Raw genomic sequence first — 21,826 nt, forward strand, 5'->3', positions numbered from 1 at the left:
AGTCACTGTCCAAGGTCACGTGTTTAGGCAAAACCAGAATTTAAACCAGGCAGTTTGACTCCAGGGTCCAGGCTGGTGGTTACCCTCAGCTAGAAACAATTTACACATTACTTACGGATACAAAGCAAACTTGTAACTTCACAGCAGGTGATCTGAATCCAAATGAAAGATTTCCTGAGGTCTAATTTCAGGCATCAGAGAACTGAAGCAAACAATGAAAATATCTTGAGGCGTATTTTGTGACTGGGACCTGTATGGGGCCTTCCAAGTTTGAAAGAGTTAAATCTGGTCCAATGAAAGACCATCTCCTGTTCCGGAAGTCAACCGATCAATCTGAAGAAAGACTAAAATTTCAGTACAATTTTATGAGAAGCTTGAAAATTGCCTGTTATTATTTACAATTTCCTAGTCTTTGTGAAATTCTAACTGGAGAGTTGACACGGGTTCAAGCCCGGATTGGATTTTAAAGAGACAACCTAAAATGGTTACCCTTCCCCCAAGAACAATAGGTTAGAGGATCCAGAAATAGACCTAAATAAATTAGGAAATAAAATAAAGGTGGCATTTCAAGTCAGCAAGGAAACCATGGTTTATTCAATGAATGATTCCAAGACAGCTAGTTAGGCATCTGGGGCCTGATCTCAGTCTAGTCACCAGAATAAATTCCAGGAGAAATTTAAAGCTAGGGGCACCTGGGTGGCTCAGTTGGTTAAGTGTCTGCCTCTTGGTATCAGCTCAGGTCACGATCTCATGGTTCATGGGACTGAGCCCACTTTGGGCTCTGAGCTAACAGCATGGAGCCTGTTTGGGATTCTCTCCCTCTCTCTCTGCCCCTCCCCTACTTGGTCTCTCTCTCTCTCTCTCTCAAAATAAATTAAAAAAAAAATTAAATATAAAAAATGAAACTATGAATTATTTTTTTAAACATTCAAATTTACAAAAAGCCATTCAAAGCTTAAGATACAGAAGCACAGAAAGAGTAATCAATTTGACTATGTAAATATTAAAAACACATCCATGGCCAAAAAAAAAAAAAAAAAAAAGCCCACAACAAAAAATTAAATGACAAGCACACTGGCAGGAAATGTTTGCAATGTTTGCAGCATATTTGACAAAAGAACTAATTTCCTTAATATATAAAGAGTTCAAGATTAATAAAAATGATCAACAGCCCAATTGCAAGTGGCAAAAGACACAGAAGGTAATTTTCAGGGAAAAAAAATATTAGAAATAATAAACATATGGGGAAAAAATCATAATTGAAAAAATGCAAATTTAAAACAATGATAAGCCATGGTTTGTTCTTTGAGTTTATTAATTAGAGAGAGAATAAGCAGGAGCAGGGGAGGAACAGAGACAGAGGTAGAGAGAAAGAATCCTGAGCAGCCCCCGCTCTTTCAGCCCAGACCCTGATGCAGGGCTTGAACTCATGACCTGTGAGATCATGATCTGAGCTGAACCCAAGAGCTGGACACTCAACCGAGTGAGCCACCCAGGCGCCCCCAATGATTTACCACGGTTTACCTCCAACTTTAAGAGATAATATGGTGGAAATGGTTAAAACTGATGGCTGTAGAATCAGAATACCTGGGATGAAATCCTGGCTCTACTCCTTCCTGGGTATGCCCCGGTTTCCTTGACTGGGGTGGTTACGAGAGCCACGTAAGAAAAGGTAATAAAAAGCAATTAAAACCGTGGCTGGTATATAGTAACTATGCTCATTATTGTCAGATTGACAAAAACAGGAAAAACATTAGTAATAGTGTTAGAAAGAGAGTGGAGGACTAGCCCTCTCATGCACTTCTAGAAGATGTACAAACTGGCATAGTATCTTTGGCAACGTGACATTGTCTACTTAACGTTCTAAATGCACAAGCCTTTTGACTTTCCAATTCACGTTTAGGAACGTATCCTATCAATCCCGTACGTTCATAAGAATACATACAGGTCTGGGGCGCCTGGGTGGCTCAGTCGGTTAAGCAGCCGACTTCCGCTCAGGTCATGATCTTGCGGTCCGTGAGTTCGAGCCCCGAGTTGGGCTCTGCGCTCACAGCTCAGAGCCTGGAGCCTGTTTCAGATTCTGTGTCTCCCTCTCTCTGACCCTCCCCCGTTCATGCTCTGTCTCTCTGTCTCAAAAATAAATAAACGTTAAAAAAAAAAATTAAAAAAAAAAAAAAGAATACATACAGGTCTATCTATATCTATTCATAAAGATATATATGCATATATAGATTTTCATTGCAAGCACGTCTATAACAGCAAAAGGCTGGAAATAACCTAAATGGTCAAGTAGTTACGACAGCAATAGTAACAGTAGTTGCCTCTGAGGAGCAAGACTGGGGGTTGAAGTCAGGTAGAGACTTGACATCCTTCTGTAAAACTGGAACTCCCCCCACCCCCAGCACATTACTTCTCCCATTAAACAACAACTAGTTAATTCTTAAAAATAAGAATGCGGTCATCAGATAATTACAACTCTATCAGAAGAGCGAACCAGCTGAAGGCAGAAGTTCCATGAGAAATGCAGTTGCTTAACTGTCACTGTGCTTTCAGGACCACGAAGGATACCCTAGAGCACAGTCCTTGGTTCTTAACGGTATCACCCTAGGGTGTTGAGGACCGCAGGGAATGAGCACACACGTCCTTTCCAGACTTCAGGTTATCCCGGGGTTAACTGCCAGAGCCTACAGAACCACGGCTCTTTGTACCTCCAATTCTAGAAGCGCGGGAGTGTTCTTATACCTGGTGTGCTGGTTGGGGTGATGACTTGGGTGGGGGTGGGGGGAGAGGAAGGGAGAAGGGACTGACGGCTCCCTTATGACGCTCTCTTGGTTCTCCATCATTTCTTTGAACAACTGACTTTTTTCATCTTAACATCTCATGTATGAACAGACTTTACAACTTATGTGGCAGTGCCACTTTCTCATGAATTCTGACAACCCAGTAAATGGATATGCTGATGCCATTTTACAGGAGTCTCAGAGGGCTTGCCCAGTCCCACAAACATTAGGTTTGTGCCCTGGCACCACCACTTAATTCCCCAAATCTGGTGCCTTCCACACCATGGTTTTCTCACCATCCCTGCCCGATCTCCCCCCACCGGCTCCTGATCCTACCCCATCCCTGCCAACACCAAGTATCTGTGTTCTTAAGCCCTGAGATTCTGAAGTGATGGAGGAGACAGGAGCCATTTAAGGACAAAGGACAAGAGATGTTTTCCTTCTGGGGATAAATCTAAGTCGCGTTTTAAAACATTATTCCTCTGTCCGAGAAAATGAAGTAGGGGACCTATAAACGGTTGCCCTAGTACTGAGTACCTCCTATGCAATGACACTGTTTAGACACTTCGCACTTTATCTCATTTACCCTGTAAAGGGAGGCCCTGTTATCTTCACAATACAAATGAGTCTACACGAGTTTAGAAGGGAGGGTGGTGCCTGGGTTGCACGGTCGATTAAATACCCAGCTTTTAGTTTCGGCTCAGGTCACGATCTCATGGTTCAAGGGGTTCGAGCCCCATGTCGGGCTCCGTGCTGATAGTGCAAACCCTAATTGGGATTCCCTCTCTCCCCCTCTCTGCCGCTCCCCTGCTCACTCAAAAGTTGCTATTTAGCTAACTTTTTCATGTTTAATTACTCTGTCTCTCACATCCCTAAAACGAAAATGAACCAAAGTGTCACGGGAAAGGTTGGCGCAGTGTCATCCGAGAAAACGAAGAACAAGTAGAAGGGACCGGCAGTCCCGGAAGGTCCGCCTTCTGCAGTTGCCAGGCAACAAAGGTAAACAGCGAAAAGTGGCAGGATCATGGCCACCAACTACAGTGCAAACCAGGTAAGCTCTTTTCCCATCTCTAACATTTCCTCTTGCCTTCCAGACTCCAAGTTTGGACTGACCCTCCCATGGGATTCTGATTATTGAATGGACAACTGAAAGTGGGGTGAGACTATTTTTCACCTCCTTAGCTCCTCACGGTAGAGGGCCCAATGACGAGCAAAAGGTATTTCAGGGTTAAGTTTGTAGGATCTAAACAAGAGGTCAGCAAGTCTTTTTTTCTGTAAAGGGCAAAGGGATAAATATTTTATTTTTAGGGCCAAGAGACACAATCAGAGATATTATGTGGGTACTTACATCAGCAAAATATTTTTCCATAAAATTTTGACAAGATTGAAAATACAGTAACTGCATTTTTTTGGTAATACTAATGAAAAAACGATTTTTTTTTTATAGATCGTGTTTATTTAAGTTCGAGAGAGAGACTGAGGCAGCACCAGCGGGGTGGGGGAGGGGGAGAGGGAGAGAGGGAGAGAGGGAGAGAGGGAGGGAAGGAGGAAGGGAGGGAGAGAGAGGGAGAGAGAGAAAATCCCAAGCAGGCTCCGCACTGTCAGCACAGAGCCCAATATGGGGCTGGAACTCATGAACTTGCAAGATCATGATCTGAGCCGAAACCAAGAGTCGGGTGCTTAACTGACGGAGCCATCCAGGAGCCCCGAAAAAAATGGAATTCTCATGGGATGAGGAAACATTTTAGTTAATTGGGATACAAAGCTAGCGTCACCTTTTATCATATCAATCGCAAATATTCATCTATAAAAACCATTCTTAGCTTTCTCAGGTCATCCCAAGACAGACTGGAGGATGGATTTGGCCCACGGGCCAGTTTGCTGACCCCTGTTCTAGACCAGGGGTCCCCAGTAAAAAGATAATGCGAGTCGCAATGTAATTGAAAATTTTCTAGTAGCTACATGAAAAAAATTAAAAAGAAATCAAATGAAGTTTATTTTGAGAGAGAGAGAGAGAGAGAGAGAGAGAGAGTGTGTGTGTGTGTGTGTGCGCGCACGTGACCAGGGGAGGGGCAGAGAGAGGATCCCGAGCAGGCTCCGCACTCTCAGCACAGAGACCAATGTAGGGCTCAATCCCACGAACCAGGAGATCATCACCTGAGCTGAAATCAAGAGTAGGATTCTCAACTGCCTGAGCCACCCAGGTGCCCCCAAAATAAAATTAATTTTAATGATACACTTAGTAAGTCCAAAATATTATTTTAATGTTTAATCAATACTTTAAATATCTGCATTCTCTTTTTTGTACTGTCTTCATTGTATTTTCTATTTCCAAAGCACCTCCATTCAGACTAGTCACGTTTCAAGTGTCCACTAGCCACATGTGGCTAGTGGCCCATGTTGAACAGCACACATGTAGACCAAGAGTACATCCCTTCTACAGTGAGTTAAAGCCTTCAGATCTTTGGTCCTCTGCTCTCAAGAACTCGCCTAGTTATCATTTCCTGGGCACGGGGCCTTTGAGCCTCACAGAGATTCTCGTCTTTCTCTCCACAGTATGAAAAAGCCTTCTCACCCAAGTATCTGCAGAACTGGTCTCCCGCCAAGCCAACAAAAGAGGTATTCATGGGCAGGGTCACTGACTGGCACCTAACTCCTTTAGCCTGTTCTAAAGTCTAAGACCCTCCTCTCCCTCAGCCCTTACCTCAAGCCCCTAGGACACCTTCTCTCTTTTCCACTCCATTTTCACAAACGCTTCTCTCCTCGCTTCTACTCTAGAGTATCTCTTCCCACGAAGGCTACACTCAGTTTATCGCCAATGATCGTGGCCATCTGCTGCCCTCGGTGCCCCGTTCCAAGGTGAGATACTGATCTCCATTCCTACTGAGAAAGGTAAAGAACTGAGGCACAGAACTGGGGTGACCGAGCCTGGAGGTTTGCAATCTAGCACAGCCACTATCTGGAAATTAAAATTCCATCTAATTCGCCACTGCAACACGACCACCCCCAAACTGCCAGTTTATCCAACATGACAGAGTTAGCACCCAGAATTCCTTACACTGATGAACACCTTCACGTGATGACACTTATGCAGTGGGCACTCTGCCAGCCTTAGCCCAAGGACACAGGATTTAATTTAGGCCCTCAGAGTTAATATGCTGAAAAAAATAAGAGTGACCTAAATGAGAAAGGGGGTAAAGCGAGGGTGGGGAGGCTGTGTCTCGGCCTGATTTCGTCGCCACGCCTCCAGAGGGTACAGGGTGGAAGGGAGACAACAGACCTGCCAACAGGTGCGGCACTGGGAGTGGGGACCCTGCCGCAGGACCGCGTCATCTTCCTTTTAGGCAAGTCCTTGGGGATCCTTCATGGGCACCTGGCAAATGCCTCTGAAGGTGCCCCCCGCCCGGGTGACCCTGACCTCCCGTACAGTGGCTGGTGCTGCCTCCCTCACCGAGTGGATACAGAAGAATCCGGATTTACTCAAGGCCTCCAACGGGCTGCGTCCTGAAATCTTCGGCAAGGTGTCTATTCCTCCCACCCAACCTCAAATCCTATCATCCCCCGCTTCTTTTCGACCTCAAAAATGCCTCTTGTTATGGCATCACTATCACAGCAGGGGGAGCCTCTAACCAGCTCTGTCTTAGCCTGTCTAGTGTCTTCTGACACCTAAGGAGAGGAGCTAATGACATTTTACGCCCTCCCCCCCCCCCACCCCCCCCCCCCCCGGGGGAAAATGACCTGATCTGACCTTTTGTCCATGGTACGGGGAGAAAGGGAGCTAGAATTCTAAGGATTCTAGGGACCAGGAACGATCTAGGCCTGACCAGAAACAACTCTTGCATTCTACCCGACAGCCTCACGACCCAGACAGTCAGAGGAAACTCGGGAAGTGGATCACAAAGACCGTACAACAAGCACCAAGTCCCATCATAATCCCAAACTCCCCAGCTGTAAACCTCAGTTCCCCAGACCAACCCCAAAGCTCACACCCCTCTGCAGGTCACACTCCAGGCCCCCAAAGCCCAGCCAGCTCTCCCAAGAGCCCACCTGGAAGCCCACGCATGCCGGGGCATTGGGCAGGTCCTAATTTAGCTGAGGTCCAGACGTACAAACCTGGAACTCCGGAGACACCCAGGGACCCTACTGAGAAAACCTGTCTGGAGACTGAGTGAAGGAAGCAAGACCCCTGGTGAGGAATATAGAACGGGGAAATTTCAGGGTGGGGATAAACGTACGTTTGGAAAATAAACATCATTTGTTGAATCTTTTACTGACTTGGATGTTTTCCTCCTGTTATGGTTGCCCCCGGTAACCCGTTAGGAGGAGGAGGGTTGGAGGAAACAGAATAGGAGTAAGAACACGACAGTGGCTTGAGGTGGAATACGTTTTTACAAAGGTTGAGCCACTTATACTCCAAAAGTGACCAAGAGTAAGTTGGCCTGAATCGTAGCAAAAATCTCAAACCACCAGTCCCTCACTGCCACTCCTCATTTTTCACCCCGAGCATTCCTACTACAACTTCTGGGTCAGAAGTACAGGCGTTGAGTAGAGGCTGCATGCGTGTGTCTGGAGAAGATGGGGAAGAAAAGGTAAGGAAAGCCAGACACGGGCAGAAGACACTACCCTTGTGTAAGGCTTCACACCTGAAGATGGTGAACACACCAGGAAGACAAACTAGAGAGAGCTATAAAGGTGAAACTCAAGCAAACGTACATCCATAGTTTGAAAACTGAAGATACAAAAGTGATTAGAAGACAGAGGGGGAAAAAAAAAACCCTAAAAAACAAAGAGAGATGGTAAGTAGGAATTGAGGGCAGAATAACAAACTTGATGACCACTGGACCCCAACCCCAACGAGTCAAATGGTTAAGAAGCCACCAAAAAAGTTAAGATCCGCTTCCCGCCTTCTAACACCTGTTTACCATTCTCCTGTTCTGCATCGTTCTGGTGCTGACTGTTCAATGCAATGCCCTTGCCGAACCTTTCCCAGTTCCAATGCCAAAACCTTCCCTCATGGACATTTGTCCCTCACTCCAAGGACAAGGACAAAGGACATAGGGTTTAAGCGGGAGGAAGGCTACAAAGACTCTTCAGGGCTAGTTGCACAAAAAGGGAGAAGCAATCCGCGTGGAAAGCCAAAGACCCCTTGGGGGCCGGGAGGAAGACTCTTGTGGCAGCAGGTCCCCGCGGTCTTGGCTTAAGTGAGGTCTTCCTGCCCAACGGCCACCAGTTCTACAGTCCCCGTTCCTCCTCTCCAACCCACAGCATTAACCAGTTGGCCAACAAGTCAGACAGACAAGAGAGATGTTACCCCTGAGTTTCCAAAGAATATCAAAACAGCACTCCCACCAAGGGAGTTAGGGACCCAAGAGCCTGGCTCATACGGATTTTCAAAGCAGCAAGTCTTCCGATTAAATTATAAATGTTTGCCGGGTCTTGAATAATCCCTCCTGTCTCGTCTCTGCCCCCCTTTCTCTCCCGGTCTATGTACCCAGCTCATGATCCCTCAGCTGCCACCTCTGGGGCTCTGGCTCCCTTCCTGGCTCACAGTGTGTTGAACTGCACCAGGAGGTTTAAAAGCAGTTCTCAGCGGGATTCTGGAGCCTGTGGTAACGCCGAGCTTCCACATGCTAAGCTTCCTTTCTCTTGCTCCTTCCGTCTCTGAGGCTTCTGTATGATATTCGATCTCTGGCTACTTGCATTTGATTCCCTAAAGACTGTTCCAGTGGTCAGTGGCAGAGGGACGAGCGGTTTCCCTCCTGTGAAAGGTCAGATTGGGGGATGTGAACGCCTGAGAGCAGAGGGAGTGGGGAGGAAACTGGCTCCTCCCCGACCGCCGTTCTCTGGGTTTCTCTCGATTTCAAGGAGAGTCGAAGACAAAACAATTTTTTTAATTCCGTTTCAGAAAAAGATGCTCTATGAGCTTGGATTAGCAAAGAGGCTCGTTCTTCCAGAAATGCAGGGAGGAAAAAATAACCCTTCACAGGTTCGGCGATAACTTTCTGGGTCTTCCTTTTGCATCAAGAGCTGTGTATCTCCCCCCCAGAGCACCTGCTTCAAGAGTCAACTGACTCTCTTTATCTCCCTGTAGCTGGGACAGGCTAATTCCCCGCCACCCCCACCCCTCTGCTTTCGGTCATGCTGTGTGGGCGCTGAAGACCCTGGGCTCTGACCAGTGAACAGAACTGTCCTTTAAGCTAGCAACCCACAGGCGGTGGCGCCCACAGCCCCACTCCCGGTCCCCGTGGCAGAGGCCACAGAGCTGGCATTGTTTCCACTGTCTCAGGAAGAAGGAGCCAAAAGCTGACCGTCAGCACAAATCAAGGCCCAATATGGACAGAGAATGAGGGCTCCCAGGCCCGGAGTAGGCTGTAGGCTGGGGGCAGGAAAAGGGAATTTTTGAGTCATTCCATCTTTAGAAACGAGGGGAAACTGGGCCCTTTCCCACTGCCATGGCTCTATAAGGTATCTACTGCTACTGAGCTCCAAGGGGATGTGCGAGCACAAAGGGTCTGAGGAAATCAGGAGAACTGCGCCTCGGCCGGAGAAGAGAGTCACCAACAGGAAGACAGGTCAGTGAATCATTTATGGGAAGACAATGCTGGGAACTTCACTCTTCACATGGCTGCCAGCCCTACAGAGGACAACACAGTAAGAACCAAGACAGCCACTCCAGACTGGTACAGCTGGGGGATCTTCAGACCTTTCCCGAGGTCCCACATCTGCAGAAAAAAGAAGAAAAAAAAAAAAAAAAGAAGGAGAAGAAAGCAAGCAAGAAAGGATTTCAGCAATCAGGGTCCTGGCTACTGTCCTTTCTGACACAGGAGCCCCACCTCATGGAGGGCAACCGCCCTCAGCCCGGGTCAAGGGGGAAAGCGCTTCTCTCGCACCCGACCCACCTCCACCTTTCTCAAAGCCCGTGCGACATGGCACCCACCACCCCCTTCTCCCGGGGACAGGAAAGGCATCCTCGGCCCCTACATACAGAAGCTTCCAGACTGAAGAGATGTAACTTTCCCTCGTGACACCACCACCAAATCAGTGTTTCCCCAAGTGTGTCCCTCCACAGACTAGTCCCTCAGAATGCTGAAAGTTACTGCACGAGAAAACTTCTATGGTCAAGTGAATTTGGTGGCCGTTTAGCTGCAAGACTTCTGAAACAACTTATTGACGTACAGCGCGAAGCTCCACAAGGCGCACTACACGTGATTCCTCAGTCACAGTTGCTCACGGGACCCCCGCTGAGAAGTCACATCTGTCAGAGAACCAGTACCCTAAGAAAATACTCTGGGATCTAGAACACCAGGTCTCAATTCTGTTTGTCAGTATATTTATAGCGAAAGTTCACGAAAGAATAAGCGATATTTACCATTAGCGTGTGTGTGCTACGTTCTGTATGCCGCATCCTACTAAATTCCTGTTTTGTTGTTTTTTTAAGAACCTCTATGCCCAATGTGGGGCTTGAACCCACGACCCTAAGACCAAGAGTCGCACTCTCCACCGACTGAGCCAGCCGGGCACCCCTAATTTCTGGTTTTGTGGGTAATAACCCACTAACCTGATTTTCTACCCATTGCAACAAAAACCAGGGGTTTAAAAACACTGATCTCGACTCTCTTGTACCCCAGGGACACTAACATACTGTACTCTGAGTCACTAAAAGATCCCCTAGGGCAAAAGCAGAATTTCTAGGTTCTACACTTTCCACACTTGGCTGCCCCCTGCACAGCACCAACGCCCACGCTCTGGGTTAAGCTAAGTCAGGAGCACTTCAGAGAAAAGTCAGGGAGAGCCCAGCGCAGGATCAGGGAGTAGGAGTCAGGCCTCTCTCTACCTGGATCAGATTAGGAGTCAAGCAGATTCCACATAGAGCTGTTCTGCCTACATAGGAACGGTGTTTTACCAAAAAAAAAAAAAAAAAAACCAAAACAAAACCCAAAACAAAACAAAACAGAAAAAAGGAGCCCTACTGGCTGGTAGTGATGGAGGGACACTCCTCAGAACGCCAGAGACCCTGTCACTTCTCAGTCTCCTACATCAATGCCACTGACCACACCCCATCAGGTCTTCAGGGAAGGCAGCTATCAGGCTCAGAGAGGCTCAGAGGGCGAGAGCTAGCACTGTCCGTGCAGAGTAGACCAAATCCTGTCCCACACTCAGAGCCAGCACTCGCCACAAGAAAAAAAAATAAAAGCAGATTTAAGGGCTTAAGAAAAGCCTTTAGGCTCCCCACTTGTGTCAACAAAGAGATTACCATTACAGGCAGGAACCAGGGCAGAAAAACCTTGACTGCATTCTGAGATTTTGCAAGACCTCCTCCCCTAACCCCTCCTCTTACTGAGACCAAAGCAGATAGAAGGCAAACCCCGCCTGAGCCAGGATGTGAACAGAGGAAGCTGATCGGCTGATTTTCATTAGAGAGATCTGTTCTGCGGGATAAGAAGTCATTAATGGAAATGCCCTCCTTCCCTATCCCCTCCCAGGGGGCAGTGAAGTCATTGTGAATCAAACTGAACACCACCCCAGGGAACAGTTGATAGATACACTTAATTAAATAGGTCATTCAGTCCCTCACTTTTCTGATTCCATTAAAGTGTCTTTTGGACCAGACTGAAATTTAGAAAGTGCTTGTCTCTAGACTCTGATGTGGAAGGTTTAAAGGTCACATTAAGGCAAAAGTATCCATCTGGCAGATGACTCAGGTTCAGAAGGAAGGAAGATGAGAAACAATGGAATCAAAATTGTCTTCCTGGGAAAGAAAGCAAGGCTGGGGTAGGGAGACCACAAAATCTTAAAACGCTGGAGGAGAGACTAATCTCTGGCCCGGGGCAGGCGTGATTAAGCTTTAATCCCTTTATAAAATAGAGGCGGAAACATTAGTTTTGAACTGACCCAAAGGTCACACAGGAGGCAACACCAGGACAGCTTTTAGGCCATCAACGAATTTTTAACCCCAATATTAAAATCTGGGATCCTAGCTACCCAGCTGCTGTCAAAGGTGGCCCCATTCTCTCTAACAGCTCAACAAAAAAACAAAAACAGTTCGGGCATCTGGGTGGCTCAGTCGGTTGGGCGGCCGACCTCAGCTCAGGTCATGATCCTGTGCTTTGTGGGTTTGAGCCCCGCGTCGGGCTCTGTGCGGACAGCTCGGAGCCTGGAGCCTGCTTCGGATTCTGTGTCTCCCTCTCTCTCTGCCCTCCCCCACTCACACACACACTCTATCTCTCTCAAAAATAAACACTAAAAAACAAAAACAAACAAACAAAAAAAACAAGCACTCCCCCCCTTATCTCCAGTTAAAAAAAAAACAACAGTCAACGCGATCCGATGTTAAGATAACAGAAGTTAACAGAAGTTAATATATTTGACTCCAGCAGTTTGTCACCTGGATTGACAGGAATCAGCAACCATCTAGCTCGTAACTGAAACCCCAGGCTCTAGAACAGAGGCTGACACACAGTAGGTACCGTGTACTAAGTACGCCTCCTAGGCCAGAGGGACGTCCTGGCTTCAGGGGTCTCTTGTAGTGACGCGCCTCACACAACGGACGAGTTCGCAGTGAGACCAAGCAAGGGTCTGGCTGGCCTACACCCAGTGCTCGGCGGGGCTGCCGAGCAGGGCACGGGATCCGGGGACCCGTCGAGCTTTCCCCAAGAGGCCCCCGGGCAAAGGTCAGCACAACTAACTTCAGGGGCAGCACCAAACCCAGGCAACAAAGGAGAGAACCCTACGTTCCCCTATATTCCCTTCACCCAGAAAGCGTGTAGACAATGAACTTACCAAGTGTCGGATCCCATTCCAGGTGTGATACATGAGAGGGAAGACAAGAGCGAACTTGGCTGTGTAGATCAGCGATGGCCCCAGACACAGGGACTTGACAAGTTCCAGATGAGACTCAAAGTTCCCAGGGACCAAGAGGGCCGACAAACCAAACAGAGAGACCCCTGAGGAGAAAACCAAATAAGCCCATTAGAGCTGCCCACCAGCTACGGCTAACATAACACATAAAACCGGTTCTACGACAGACCCTGGCACCCGTCGTACAATTCTCACCCATTTTGAAACGGGCAAGATTTAAACTAATGCTCGAGTCTGTGGTGAGCAGGAGGCTGCCTGGCACCTGACCCTAATCTCTGAAATCAGCCACACACGTTAGCACATTATTCCTCCTGTCAACATCCCTCTCTACCAGAGCGACACCTGCCAGTCCAGAAGTCACCTTCTGACTGTATCTAGATTATCATCTCAGGAAGAAAAAAATAAAAACAGGATATTCAGTCCTATGTCAAGACTGAGAAACATTTTTTAAGCCGTTCAAATCTCCACCACACACACACACACACACACAAAATGTAACTCAAAATGGATCAGAGAGCTAAATGGAAGAGCTAAAACAATAAAACTCTCAGGAGATCACGGGAGTAAATCTTTATGACCCTAGATCAGGCGCTGGCTTCTTAATATGATGGCAAAACCATCGGTGACAAAAGAATAAATTGGGCTTTTTTTTTGCTGGGAACCATGTCGCCAACAAAGTCAAAAGACAAATAAAAGGATAGCATAGGGAATAAAGTCAATGACACCGTAACAGCGACGCAGCGACGTGTAGTGACATGGTGGCTACACTTGCAGCGAGCACAGCGTAATGTACAGAGAAGCTAAGTCCGTGTGTTGTGCACCCGAAACACGCAACACTGCGTGTCAACTACACTCAAAAGAAAAAGTAGAACACAGAAGCTGTTTGTAAATCGTCTGTCTGATAAGGGACCTGTATCCAGAATACATCAAAGACTCTTACAGCTCGATAATAAAAAGACAACCCAATTTAAAAACAGGCAAAGGAGGGGCACCCGGCTGGCTCAGTCAGAGGAGCGTAAGACTCTTAATCTCGGGGTCAGGAGTTCGAGCCCCACACTGCTAACAGAGATTACTAAAAAAGATAAACTTAAAAAAATAGGCAAAGGATCTAAATAGTAAAGATAAATAAATGGCTGATAAGTACGTGAAAAGATGCTCAACACCATTAGCCGTTAGGGAAACGCAAACCAAACCCATAATGAGCAGCCCCTGGGTGGCTCAGTCAGTTAAGTGTCCGACTTTGGCTCAGGTCATGATCTCAGTTTGTGAGTTCAAGCCCCACACTGGGTTGTCTGTCAGCTCAGAGCCCACTTCAAATCCTCTGTCTCTGTCTCTGTCTGCCCCTCCCTCTCTCTCTAATAAATTTTTAAAAATCTTAAAAAAACATCACAGTGAGAAGCTACTTCACACCTACTAGGATGCTCCATCTAAATATAAAATTACGTGCACCTTTATATAAAATATGCACATTTATATAAATATCAAAAGCGTCCAGTCTGTCTTTAGTAACATAAATATAAAAAGACAGACAATAACAAGTGTTGGCAAGGATGCAGACAAATTAGGATCTCAAACACTGCCGGTGGGAATGTGAAATGGTGTTACAGGCACTTTGGACAAGAGTCCGGCGTTCCTCAAAATGATAACAGAATTAACACATGAACTAACAATTTCACTTCCAGGTATATACACAAAAGAAATGAAACAGAAGTCTACTCAAACACTTACACACAACAGCAGCATTACTCACGGTAGCCAAAAACTGGGAACAACCCAAATACCCATCAATCGACGAATGAGTAAATTAAACACGGTCTAGCCGTATACTGACACGTGCTACAACACGGAGGAAATTTGGAAATGTTATCCTAAGTGAAAGACACCTGTCACCGAGGACCCCGCGTTGCAGAATCTGCTTATATGAAATGTTCCACACAGACAAGTCTACACAGACCGAGTAGGTAAGTGCTTGCCTTGGGCTAGACGATTGGGAGGGAAATGGGGAGCGATAAACGATATGGGGTTTCCCTTTGTAATGATTAAAACGTTCTAAATCTTCACTGAGGAGGGCACTTGCACTGGGTGTTGTACGTAGCGATGAATCACGGGAATCTGCCCCCAAAACCAAGAGCACACTGTATACACTGTTAGCCCACTTGACAATAAATTATGTTAAAAAAAAATATGTTCTAAATCTTATCGTGGTGATTGTTACACAACTCTGGGAAGGTACTAAAAACTGAATTCTACACTTTAAGTGAATTGCATGGTGTATGAATTATGTCTCAATAAAGCGGTCATAAGAAACAATCCCTACTCCAATAGCTGCCACCTAGTTCCCACCCCTACACATTTCCACCAGTAACTGTGGCTCATTACAGAGTGATTCTGAACAGCACGGTGAAAGGCTATTAACTTTATTTTAACAAGCATCTAATTTTCCATCTCCACTCAAGGTAGAAGAGGGACCAGAACTGTGGCAACTGAACACCAGAAGGAATCTTGTGCAAGTCAGGCTATTGAGATGGCTATGCAAACTCTTTCCAAGAAGATCTGTTTTCCTTCGAGCGAGCAAACAAGGGAGAGGGGGCAGAGGGAGAGGGAGAATCTTAAGCAGGCTGCACGCTCAGCATGGAGCCCAATGAGGGGTACGATCCCGCAACCCTGGGATCGTGACCTGAGCCAAAATCCAGAGTCGACACTTAACCAACTGAGCCACCCAAGCGGCCCTCCGAGAAGATCCTAAAGAACATGAAATATTTACAGCGGCAGGAGTTGGAAGACAGCGTGCAGGGAGCGTAACTTCTAGAAGGCCATTCTACTCCACTCTTGTCAAGTGTGGCAAACATGCACGCCTCCATTCCACAGACACTTACGAAAAGCATCCTTCGTACTAAATCTGTATGAAGCTTGCAGACAGAAAAATGAAGACCTGGTCTTTGCCCTTAGGAAGCTTAGTGTCCAGCTTTTTTTTTTTTTTTTTTTACTTAGGGACATCAATCCACAGGACCAAGTAAGGGGCTAAAGGGCACCAGCCCACAACCAAGGTATCTGTGTGCACAGGGCGCTAAGGAACGCAAAGACAACAATCAAGATCCATCTGGTGGGAGGAGCAGAGTACCCTGAAAAGCTTTTTCGCGGAGGTGCATTTTATAGCTAAGTTCAAAAAATCTTTTGTTTAAGTTTATTCATTTATTTTTCAGGGAGGCAGAGACAGTGTGAGCAGGGGAGGGGCAGAGAGAGACAGAGAGAGGGGGACAGAATCCCAAGCAAATGCTGCACTGTCAGCACAGAGCCTGCCACAGGGTTCAACTCACGAAACCTGAAGATCATGACCTGAGCTGAAACTGAGTCAGGTGCTTAACCGACTGAGCCACCCCGGCGCCCCTGAGCTGAGTTTTGAGAAAAGAGATAAGGGGACAGCAAAGTGGGGAGTGGCGGGATACATCCAAGAGGGCCTTACATGCCAAACTACAGAGTTTAAACTTGATCCTGCCGGTTGAGGATGACAGATTTCAGGGGCACCTGGGTGGCTCAGACAGTTGAGCGGCCGACTTCGGCTCAGGTCATGATCTCGCAGTCCGTGAGTTCGAGCCCCGCGTCAGGCTCTGTGCTGACAGCTCAGAGCCTGGACCCTGCTTTGTCTGTGTCTCCCTCTCTCTCTGCCCCTCCCCTGCTCACACTCAGTCCCTCTCTCTCTCTCTCTCTCTCTCTCTCTCTCTCTCTCTCAAAAATAAATAAAAACATTAAAAAAAAAAAAAAGGATGAGATTTCATCCTGGTACCAATCAAACACAGTTCACCTCAGCGCCAATCCGTACCAATTAATAATGACTGTCTCAAGTGTTACACTAAGACATGCAGACAGCCAACAGGCACGTGAAGAGATGCATGCCAAGGGTCACCTGGGAAACGCAAATCAAAACCACAAGGACACATCACCTCACACCTCTCGGAATGGCTAGTATCAAAAAGAAAAGAAATACCAAACGTCAGCAAGGATGTGGAGAAAAGAGAACCCTTGCGCACTGGTGAAGGGAATGTAAATCGGTGCAAACACTGTGGGAGACAGTATGGAGGTTCCGCAAAAAATGACAAACAGAAATGACATATGATCCAGTAATTCCACTACTGGGTATTTACCCAAAGGAAACAAAAATCTAATTCAGGGCCACCCGGCTGGCTCAATTGGAGGAGCATGTATCTCTTGACATCAGGGTCATGAGTTCAAGTCCCACATTGGGTGTAGAGATTACTAAAAAAACAAATACATGAACTTAGGGCCCCTGGGTGGCTCAGTTGGTCAAGCGTCCGACTCAGCTCAGGTCATGATCTCACGTTTCATGAGTTCAAGCCTCGCTGTGCTGACAGCTCAGAGCCTGGAGCCTGCTTCGGATTCTGTGTCTTCCTCTCTCTCTCTCTCTCTCTCTCTCTCTCAAAAATATCAAAAAAAATTTTTTTTTAAATAAATGAACTTAAAAAAATTCACTAATTCAAAAAGATATATGTACCCCTATGTTTATGGCAACATTATTTACCGATGGCCAAGATATGGAAGCAACCCGAGTGTTCACTGGTAGGTGAATGGACAAAGAAGATGTGGTGTAGGCACCCGGTGGAATACTAGTCGGGCATAAAAAAGAAGGAGACCTGGCTATCTGCTACAACACGGCTGGAGTGAGAGGGTATTATGCTAAGTGAAATAAGTTAGAAAAAGACAAATAGCGTATGATTTCACTCATACGTGGAATCTAGAAAACCAAACAGACTCTTAAATACACAGAAAAAATTGGTGGTTGCCAGAGAGGAGGTGGACGGGGGAAGAGGTTAAATAGGTAAGGGGGATTAAGAGGTACAAACTTCTGGGGCGCCTGGGTGGCTCGGTTAAGCGTCCGACTTCCGCCCGGGTCATGATCTCACATTCGTGAGTTCGAGCCCCGTGTCGGACTCTGTGCTGACAGCTCAGAGTCTGGAGCCTGCTTCAGATTCTGTGTCTTCTTCTCTCTCTGCTCCTACCCCGCTCATGCTCTCTCAGAAATAAACATTAAAAAAATTTTAAGAAAAAAAGAGGTACAAATTTCCAGTTATAAATTAAACAAATCACAGAAATGAAAAGTACGGCAGAGGGGATACAGTCAGTAATATTGTAATGACATTGTACGGGGACAGGTGGTGACTTCACTTATACTGAGCACTGAGAAATGTAGAGTTGTCAAATCAATATACTGTACACCTGAAACAACCAACCAGAAAAAGGTGTTGTAGTGAGAAGGACTGTGCGGCTGTATCACATACACAAACACTGATCTGCCCTGGGCTCAGAAGGAGGAGATGTTTACTTGAGCCAAAACCTGCCATTCTTCTTTTTTTTCTTTTTAATGTTTATTTATTTTTGAGAGAGAGAGCGAGACAGAGACAGAGCATGAGCAGGGTAGGAGCAGAGAGAGAGGGAGACACAGAATCTGAAGCAGGTTCCAGGCTCTGAGCTGTCAGCACACAGCCCAATGTGGGCTTGAACCCAGGAACCACAAGATCATGATCTGAGCTGAAGTTGGACACTTAGCCGACTGAGCCACCCAGGTGCCCCAAATCCTGCCATTCCTAATGGGACTGATAAATCCTCAAGAGTTTTAAACTGGACAGTGATATGGTCACATATGCCCTTTGAGAAGGTCAACCTGGCAGCCACAGGGGACAGAGGAGAGTAATCACAGGGGAGGCAGGAAGTCTGAACAGGAGGCTGTGGGTAATTCCGGGTCTTCGGTGGATGAAGGTGGTAGCCTGACTGAAGACAGTAACAGAGTGAAGAATGGACAACTAAAAAAGATATAAGGAGGTAAAATCTGGGGACACGGGGTAAATGAAGGAAGTCAAGGGTGGTGGTCTGCATGGGCGACCGATAATGCCCTTTACCCACGCAGGGAACGATGGAAACACATTCAGGTTTGGTTTGTCAGAGGACTGACGTTGATACTCTGGGAAGGGAAAGACAGGTTCAATTCAGAGGACACCTAAGGTGGAGGTACGGGAGGAACGTCAAGGTTGCATACGCAGTAAGCAGCTGGACCAAGGTCTAAAGCTCTGGCCTGAAGACACAGATTCGAGCGTCATCCCAAGGTCAGTGGTAAGTGGAGTCGGAAGTGTGGACGCGGCAACTGGGGGAGGGAAATCCACCTGGCGATGAGGTCCTCAAGAGCAAGGGCCATGGCTTACTCATTTCTGTAACCACAGCATTTCACACAGCGGTCGGCACAAACCAGGGTCTCTACGCGACTGGGTCGAGGAGTACAGGTGGCAAGCTGGGACTTGTGACTGGAGCCCAAAGTGGGGGACCATCAGCCCGAAGGGCTGAACCCTTAACCTGTGAGGTCTGCACTAATTCTGAGCGGTGAGTATCACTACTGAGCTGAACTGGAGGACACCCAGTTGGTGCACGGACAACTGAAAAATTTGTCGTTAATGGGAAAAATGTGAATTTGGTGTCAGAGTGCTGTGTGTAAAACAGTTCGGAGAAGAGCCCCCGTTTTTTGATGTCTATTTATCTTTGAGAGAGCGAGCAAGCGTGCATGGGTGTGTGCGTACAGGCGAGGGGCAGAGAGAACGGGGGGACAGGGGATCCAAAGCGGGTTCTGTACTGACAGCAGAGAGCCAGACGTGGGGCTCAAACTCCCAAACCGCAAGATCGTGACCTGAGCTGGAGTCGGACGCTTAACTGACTGAGCCACCCAGGAGCCCCAGAAAAAAAAAAGCCCTTTATAAAAGAACAGAAAGGCAGCCAGCCAACACGGTCTCTCCTCTAATTATACATAGATTGGTATTTGTGTGATGATCCCCAGATCTCCCTGACCTCCCAGAAACATCACTTAATTTTTTTTTTTCTGATTACAAAAATACATTGCAAAGAACTACAACATTATAGAAGAGTATGGTTTACAAAGGTTCCCCATAATCCCACTACTCAGAGATCACCATTTTGTGTATATCCAGAGACACTGTGTCATTTCATGTCATTTTCATATCAGAAAAACACCACCTACTGCAAATACCATTATTGCTACAGCCATCGTTCACTGAAAACTTACATAATTATTTAATCCTCCGAACCACCTGAAAAATTAGTACCATCTTCACTTAGCAGTGAATGAAATGAGGTTCAGAAACATGAAGAAGCGTATCTAAGTTTACTTAGCATCAAGTGAACGGGCTGGGATTTGAACGCAAAACTCAGATCCTTTCCGCTAACACCACACTTTTTTCTTAAGCACTTATAAACTCCTGACTCGTAATTGTTTTTTTAGACTTGCTGGTGTTTCCATTGTTTAAAAAATACTGATCTTGAAAAAACTGGCTCGGGGTTATGGAGGAGAATGGTGTCGAGAGCAACTGATTTATTTTGAGACATTCGTTTGCTTTTGAATTGATTAAGCTGACAAAATTCTATGACATTCATAGAAGCAAAGGCTGAAGACGTTGCTGTTCACATCCCAGGATTTCCATTAGTTTTGACTCTGGAAGGTTATCCCAGAGTAGGTGGTGTTATTCTAAGATGAGGCAGCCTGACCAGTCTGGTCTTCTGGGAGGGGAGTGTTGCTATGAGCGGCCATTCCTGGGACTCAGCAGTTAGACTGCTGTCACATGGGGTGCACAGATCAGAGCGGAGTCTGTCTGGATATCCTAGGCATACGTGTGCCTATCGAAGTTTCGGATGAAGGTTTGCACTGGAATTCCAAGAACAGTGGAGGGGTCCTGTGACCTTCTAACTTTCTATCTATCCAGACCAAATCTATCCAAAGATCCTTGAATCGTCTTGGGCCGTATCTTCTCAAATATTCTCAAACTCTCTCAGTTCATGGTACCTCAGTGTTTTCAGTAATTTTTTTTTAAGGGTACCCCTAAGCCAAAAGAGATACCTAACAGTTTTGTTTCTTAACTAATTAGATCCAAACAACTCAAGTATTTATGTCCTGACAATTTAGCAGCCATCTGGAAAAACAAAAAACAAAAAAAACTATTCACATAATGGCAAGAGGAATTTTCTTTTTAATTTCAGTTGTCAACAACCACAATGACTTACTAATGGGATGTATACGCTGTTGGATACTGCACAACTTCTCCAACCCCGGCTATCAGACTGGCCGTCACCGTCATCATTTCCAGGTCCACAGATTCTCACACAGGCCAGGCTGAAGGATCAGCCTTTCAGTGAGAGACTGCTTGCGTACACGGGCAAACCTCTGCTCAGGCAGTCGGCTTCCTTTCTGGAAAAGCCAAAGGCCTTACGTACAGACCTATAGGTAATCAGTGGAACTCTGAAGTGGCTGCTTTTCTCTTCTGGGCTTGGCATGGGAGGGAAGGGACATCGGTCACCGATTCTCAAATGTGGCGTGTTATGGACACAGCAGGAATCCTGGCCACTGAGGCGGCGTGGAGAAAGCAGCAGCACAACCTGTGCGGTAAGACAAAGGAGTCCAGTTCTTACTGTCACTACCGGCCACTTACTCCTCACTTCCCTTTCTGCTTGTATTAATGCCAGTTAGGATGGTGAGAATTAAATTAAATACTAGACGTGAATTTCCTAACACAGGCCTGGTGGCGATTATTATTTCTGTGAGTGCTGGGGATACTTCCGCACCGTTCAGAAAATGTCTCATCATCTGTAGCTGAAGAGCTTGTTCTCAGCCTTTCCTACTCCCAAGTGCTACGGTTCTGTCCTCGCATTACCAGGATGAAATGGCCTGGCAAAATCGATGGTCTCCAGAAGAGCAAATGCTTCTCCGAAGGGTTTTACTTTTTCTCAGTGCAGGAACACTCCTGCCGCCGCCCCCTCCAGAGGCTGCAGGGAGGCCGAAAGGCACAACAGGACACGATGGATGAGATTAGTGTGCGAGCACTTCGGATACAAGAACAATCAGGTGCTGTCACCGGGGCTGGGTGAACCATCACGTGGACGGCTCCGGCAAGGCTCTTGCACGGGTTTCCGTTCTCATCTGCAGGGACATCTGCAGGGGCGTGCTGGGAAGAAGGGTCTGAAAGGGCTTCGGATGGCCTCTGGAAGCGGCCACAGGACTTGCTGCCAACCTGAGGGGCTCTGTATGTAGCGCTTTACTGCAGTGCAGCAGGCCAGAGCTGGTCCCCACAGCCCAGGGAAAGCACCACTTAATTTGTCTGACTGATTAGATGGGACAACTT

General features: G+C 46.8%; 2 protein-coding genes across 2 annotated transcripts in view; one reads left to right on the forward strand and one right to left on the reverse strand.

The window, feature by feature from the left end:
- Window positions 1-2,804: 2,804 nt before the first annotated feature.
- On the forward strand, window positions 2,805-7,048 carry CFAP126 (cilia and flagella associated protein 126). Its single transcript, XM_049634619.1, has 6 exons — window positions 2,805-2,882; window positions 3,675-3,831; window positions 5,337-5,399; window positions 5,559-5,639; window positions 6,125-6,301; window positions 6,635-7,048. The coding sequence occupies exons 2-6, from the start codon at window positions 3,805-3,807 to the stop codon at window positions 6,950-6,952; spliced, it is 666 nt and encodes a 221-aa protein (XP_049490576.1). The 5' UTR covers window positions 2,805-2,882; window positions 3,675-3,804; the 3' UTR covers window positions 6,953-7,048.
- A 1,602-nt stretch (window positions 7,049-8,650) lies between these two features.
- Window positions 8,651-21,826, reverse strand: part of SDHC (succinate dehydrogenase complex subunit C) — a 35,786-nt gene continuing 22,610 nt past the window's right edge. The window contains exons 5-6 of the mRNA XM_049634620.1: window positions 12,561-12,724; window positions 8,651-9,502 (exon numbers count right to left, since the gene is read on the reverse strand). Coding sequence (XP_049490577.1) covers window positions 9,398-9,502; window positions 12,561-12,724 — 269 coding nt within the window. The 3' untranslated portion in view covers window positions 8,651-9,397. The remainder of the gene's footprint in view (window positions 9,503-12,560; window positions 12,725-21,826) is intronic.

The sequence above is a fragment of the Panthera uncia genome, chromosome F1, assembly GCF_023721935.1.
Source record: "Panthera uncia isolate 11264 chromosome F1, Puncia_PCG_1.0, whole genome shotgun sequence".
Taxonomy (NCBI): domain Eukaryota; kingdom Metazoa; phylum Chordata; class Mammalia; order Carnivora; family Felidae; genus Panthera; species Panthera uncia.